General features: G+C 41.7%; 1 protein-coding gene across 1 annotated transcript; it reads right to left on the bottom strand.

Moving 5' to 3' along the window:
- Nucleotides 1-1,103: 1,103 nt before the first annotated feature.
- On the bottom strand, nt 1,104-4,696 carry GJD4 (gap junction protein delta 4). The gene is made up of 2 exons (XM_079105964.1): nt 4,415-4,696; nt 1,104-2,823 (listed from the first exon to the last, which is right to left on the bottom strand). Exons 1-2 carry the CDS (start codon nt 4,476-4,478, stop codon nt 1,697-1,699), a joined length of 1,191 nt encoding a protein of 396 aa, XP_078962090.1. The 5' UTR covers nt 4,479-4,696; the 3' UTR covers nt 1,104-1,696.
- Between the last annotated feature and the right edge of the window lie 1,091 nt (nt 4,697-5,787).

The raw sequence follows: 5,787 nt of genomic DNA on the forward strand, positions 1-5,787 counted from the left end.
ATTATTAAGGTTCCTACTGAGGCATTTAGGAGTCATGTGGTACTTATTTTTAGAATAGTAATGAAACCTTAAGGAATTCCTCTATGGGTAAGACTGTGCCCAATCTTGAAAAGCTCACCAGAATTACACACTGCAAGGAACACCAACAAGATTTTGCCCTGCGTACTTCATGAATATCAGACATTTACTGAGCAGTCGTTGTGTGCAGACATGGGTATAAATAGTTAAGAAAGAGATCATCTGAGACATAGATTACAAGTTTAAGTGGCTTGAGGGAGTCAAAGGGAGAGTAAAGGAGAAAGTTTTAATCTGTTGCACTCTCTATAGAGTGGGCTATTATTCTCTGTCTTGGCAAATATTTATTTTCCAAACTCTTCTTTAGAACAGTTAAATGTGTCCGTTGTTTTCATGAGTGCTTTGGTTCACCTTTTTATTACTTGCCAGAGTGAATGGCAGTTCCTCTTCCTCAGCTATTCCATTCAGCAGCTATTACTCAATTCTAGAACTATATCCAGATGGAGAAAGAGCCATCTGAGTATAGTCCTAGATGACCTGGAACTGTACCCAGGGTGAGCTGGTTTATACTGTTTATAGCAGATATATCTTCCCATCTGCCAATTTAAGGCAGCAGTAAAGTTCTAACACATAGCTATACTTTAACTGGTGCAGTAGCTAAATTAAAACCACAGTGGCACCAGGAAGTACAGAGAGACATTTGTGTATAGTCCATCCCAAGACCTGGGGCAGCTGTCTCCAGTGTACATGCCAAAAAGCATGAACAGAGACCATGCTGCCATGACACCCAGTGTTTTCTTGTCTGTTCCATGAGAATGCGAAGACTCTCAGAGCAATCTTAAGTTCACAACTCTCTAAAGGGCACAGACAAAACCTGGACTGAAAAACTTGTGACAAGTCTACGACCACTTACCAATAGCAAAAATATTCCATCTACAGGGTGAAGGAGCCATTCAGCACACACTTAACTGACACCTCAAGAAGCCATGGGGTCACTCCCCATCCTGTGTACCCTACACCCACATGCAATAATGATATAAGATACCCCCCAAACAATTTGCTCATGAGTTACATTTTCTGCCTTGATCATTTCTCCCTTAACACAGGCAAGTATGAAATGTGCTTTCACAATGCAATTGGCATGCCTTTTATTAAAGTTAAACTAGTGTCTCTCTATTGATGACATACATAACGAGTATCTCTTTTAGCCAAGCAGAAATAAATAAACTTCATAATATTTCATCAGAAAACATCAAAATGTTAATGAGCTCTATTAATGTAAAAGAGCATGCTTTACTTAAACAAATACCATGGTAAAGAGTAAGATAATAGGACCAGCAATAGTGTAGCATATATACCAATCTCATGATAATCAGCAAGTTTACAGTCTCCAATTAATTATTTCAGCTTGGTGCAGGCATTTCAGTGTCAATTTTTTTTTTCATTTTGTCGAGAGCAAGTGTTATCTAAATTAGATTTGTATCAGAGTCTTCCAGGAAGTCTATTTGTCCTTATGCCAGCTCACTGTCTGCCTGTTAATAAACTATCAAGAACTTTGTGAAGTGGCAGATTTCACATGTGCCAAGGCAAGTGTGCATCTTCATGGGTGTGACCATTTGCACAGGACAGTGGCTCCTGTGCTGGAGAAGTGGGCCTGCTGGCTCTGCATGGCACTCTTTCTTCATACCCACTCAGATTTTTTGGTTCTTAGGTGGGGGGTGCTGCCAGAGGTGGCCAGTCGGTCAGGGGGCTGTAGCTGACTGCATGAGTAGTGCCCAGCTAGGTGGCTTCGAGAGGCTGAGGGCTGCTGCTCTGACTTAGCAGGGCCTTTGCTTCTTGGGTCCTGGGTGGCCTCTCTGTGGGGTATGCCTCCAGGCTCTTTGTGGGCCATGACCAACCTTTCACTGGCTGAGGACATCACTTCGCTCCCATCTTCATCTGGGGACTCCACCTGCCTCAATTTACCACTGGGGCAGTTGGCATCCTTCTCTCTGGTCCACACACCAGGGAGAGTGGGCTCCCCCTCTTCCTCCCACCTGCCATCCTCATCCATCTCCCCTGGCCTCTTCCCCAGGCTCTGAGAGGCCTCACATCCCTCAGTGTGGATAGGAGGAGAAGTCATGGCTCCACACTCCTTCCTGACAGGGAAGGAGTGTCCGTTCCTGGGGCCTCGCTTCCTGCCCATCCTTCTCCGAACACTGCAGATCAGGTCAATGATGCTGAAGAGGAAGGAGAGCACACTGACTGCCCAAATGAAAAGCATCATAATGGATTTCTCTGTGGGCCGAGAAATGTAGCAGTCCACCACACTGGAGCAAGGAGAGTGTGTGCAAGAGAATCTCTTAGGGACCAAAAATCCAAAGAGGAGGTAATGCAAGGCCCCGAAAGCTGCTTCCATCAGGGTCCGAAAAAAGAGGTGGATAATGTAGCCAGAGGAGAAATCTGGCACGCTCAGGCTGCACCCCTCCCTGCAGAGCTGTGTGCAGTGCCTCTCCCCAGTGGTCAGGTCAGAGGGGTTATACCTCGTGGCACCTCCATCTGACCGGCAGGCTCCTTGAGCAGCAAGCTGGGCTCCTTGGTGGAGGACATAGACGCTGAAAACCACATAAGGCAGAAGAACAGACATGCTCTGGATCAGCCAGAACCGTAGATGGGACACAGGGGAGAAGATGTCATAGCAAACATTGGCACATCCTGGCTGCAGAGTATTACAAACAAATCTCTCCTGTTCATCCTGGTAGATGGGGTACCCTGCCAAGATGAGCACCACCATCCTCAACAGTATCATGAAGATAAGCCATATCTTTCCTGGAAAAGAGCAAGCAGGAGTGGTCTCATCAAAATGCAAACACATTTCCTCAAAAGCATAGTTTTTAAACACTGCATGGGGCTGAGACTGGAGAATGATAAATTAAAAAATATATATTTAGTCAGAGTAATGGTATCAGCTGGTTTGTTCATTTGATAAATGATTACTGAGCATTTAGAATGTACTAGACTTATTTGCACTTGAACTTATTTGTAAGATGCTTCCAAATTAGCAGATTTTTAAAGATCATTGTATACAAAAAATGTTTTAATCTGACTCAAATTTTGGGGTATAGCTCTTAGACTAAAAGGCCCAGAAAGAAAATTTGGCTAAACAAATCAATGATGTAAGTAAGATCTTATTCTTTTTAGGAGAATAAGCTTTTAAAGGATTTTAGCATATTCCTGTAACTGTATTGAGCAAATAAGCTGCTAATTTCAGTGTCCTCCTTACTTATGATAATGTCTCACAAGTTTGCCATTCAATCAAAGGGCTTGTATTTAATGTTGCTCTGTGGTCCTTGAAATTGAATTTCTTTAAGAATCTCAATTTTTCAGTAACTCAGAATTACTTTCTCTCATTCCAGTTACTGTAAATTAAAATGAGGCTTTTCTTTCTTTAATTTAGCATGGATGAGTAGGACAAACATAGGAACCCAAAATAACTTCATAACTACTTTTCATGATATGGGTCAACTATTTGGAACATATTTAAAACATAACCTGGATAATTTGTTAATATTGTGTTTTGTGAAGAGATAAAGAAAACATCACCTGACATTAGAAAAGCAAAACTCTATTATAAATGAGGGCAGTTAAGGTCAAAGAATATTATCATCAGCTTTAACATTTAACAACAGATTTTCTTGAAATTTTACAAAATAATGAATAAAAAAAATTAGCAATGACATGTCAGGCATGTATTAGCCCTTTTCTCAATCCCTTTTGCTATGACCCTCATACCTCTCTGAAAATTTAACTCAATTGCATCAAATGCAGAAATCTTTAGTATGTCTTCTGTTTAAAGATTAACTAGGGAGCTGGGAGCATAACTCAGTGGTAGAGTGCTTGCCTCCCACGTGCAAGACCCTATTCCAGTGTTACAAAAATGAAATAAAATAAAAATAGCTAAACTAAACTAGAACTGGAATTTGGTTTAAAATGCACAAGAGAAATCACTAATCTTTACAAATTAAGTTCCAAGGATAGAATCTAAAAAGATGAATGAGAAGGAAGCATAATCCGGGCATTACTTTCTCATTAGCTCTTACTGAACTGTTTCTTTTCCTAGCAATGAAGGCAGAGAAGGGTTACACGAAAATACCCCTTCCACCTGCTTCAGTCTTCAGATTCAGCACCCACCTGCCAATGAGCAGAAACCCTGTGATAGAACAACGCTCTCACCCGGCACTTCCCTCAATGATGGTGGAAACATGGAACAATTAGAGGAAAGCTGGCACCCACAGCTCCCTTAACTCTGGTGTTAACAGTGGCCTTTCTTGGGGGAGCAAACTGATAATTAGAATACACTCTGACCCTTTAAAAATGTTCAATGTAAACATGAAAACAAAAAAAGTTTCCCAACACTCACCCACTATGGTCACGTTGCAGTTTAATGTAATGATGAGGAAGCCCAGCAAGTCCAAGTTCTCCATGCTTCCAGAACACCACGGACTCAAGGCTGCTGGAGACACGGAGGCCGGTGTTCTCCAAGGAGGAGGAAAATTCTTGCAGGAATAAATGTATTTTAGCTACAAAGCTGAGAGTTGTAGCTGTGAAAGGAAAGATTTGAGCCCAGGATAGGAAGCAAGTCTCTGCCTCCCAGTTGAGATAGCCCTAAGCTGCTTGCCTCTGAGGCACAGCATTCCTGACAACTGCAGGGACCAAAATGGCTGGAGTCATCTCTTATTATGGCTATTCTTACCCTCTTAGGATATTCCAGGCCTGTGGCTGTACTCAGATGTCTCTACCAGGACAGCCAGACGCTTCGGGATATAATAGAAGTGCTACTTTTAGCCAAGAAAGAAAACTTCTGCTAACTACCCAAGCAAGTTTCTCTATTAAAAAGCCATTTCCTCCTTGCAAATATTTTCACAACTACTTCATTTGTGAAAGAAGCCCTAAAATGCACATTTTGTCTTTTTTATGAAGCATAACCCACCCATTCACATTCACGTACAAAGGATCTTGCCCTTATTCTGAATTCTTATACCATTGATGCAGACATAAATCTGCACCTCAGCTGTGTGTCCCCATTGTGGATGTAGACTTTGACTCTGATCTTCTCTGGCTCCTTTCTGGACGGATGAGTGATAGAGGCATTTCGCTGAAAGACTAAGGGCCTGGTACAAAGTCCAGGGCAGCCTCCTACTCATTGAAGAAGCCACTATACATCTAGCTCATAGATATCCTCATCAGCATTTATGGGAAGCACAAATCAGTTGATGACATTGGGAGCACATTGCATGTAGGGGGGTAACAACTGACATCAGTGGGATTCCAGTCCCTAATTGACCTATAAAACCTCCATAGAGTACATCTTCCTTTTGTATTTCCTGGCCTTTTCAAATTCTGGGGCTACTCCCATTGAATCTTCTTAATAAACATCATTAAATTTATAATAAGGTATCACCAACTGAACTTGGTGACATCAATCACAGCTCCATCAGGATTCTATCAAGGCAATTACCTTTATATCTGAGATGAATCCATTCTGCAAGGCTGGGGATCTATCCTTAGGGTAGAAGTTGTAGATGTTAAAAGGAATGATTTCAATTTTCCATAAAAGCCAGACTTTTGTCCCTATCTGTTCTTCATATCTGATCTATTCTTGACTTTAGTAACATCCCTACAAAGAGTCCCAGAAACGGAGCACAATAAAGCTGCTTTTATATTCACCCACATGACTGATTTCAATCACAACTCCCTTGAAATGAAGAGTGGTTTTGCTATATTTTAGTCAAA

Source organism: Sciurus vulgaris (assembly GCF_902686455.1).
Source record: "Sciurus vulgaris genome assembly, chromosome: 12".
NCBI lineage: Eukaryota > Metazoa > Chordata > Mammalia > Rodentia > Sciuridae > Sciurus > Sciurus vulgaris.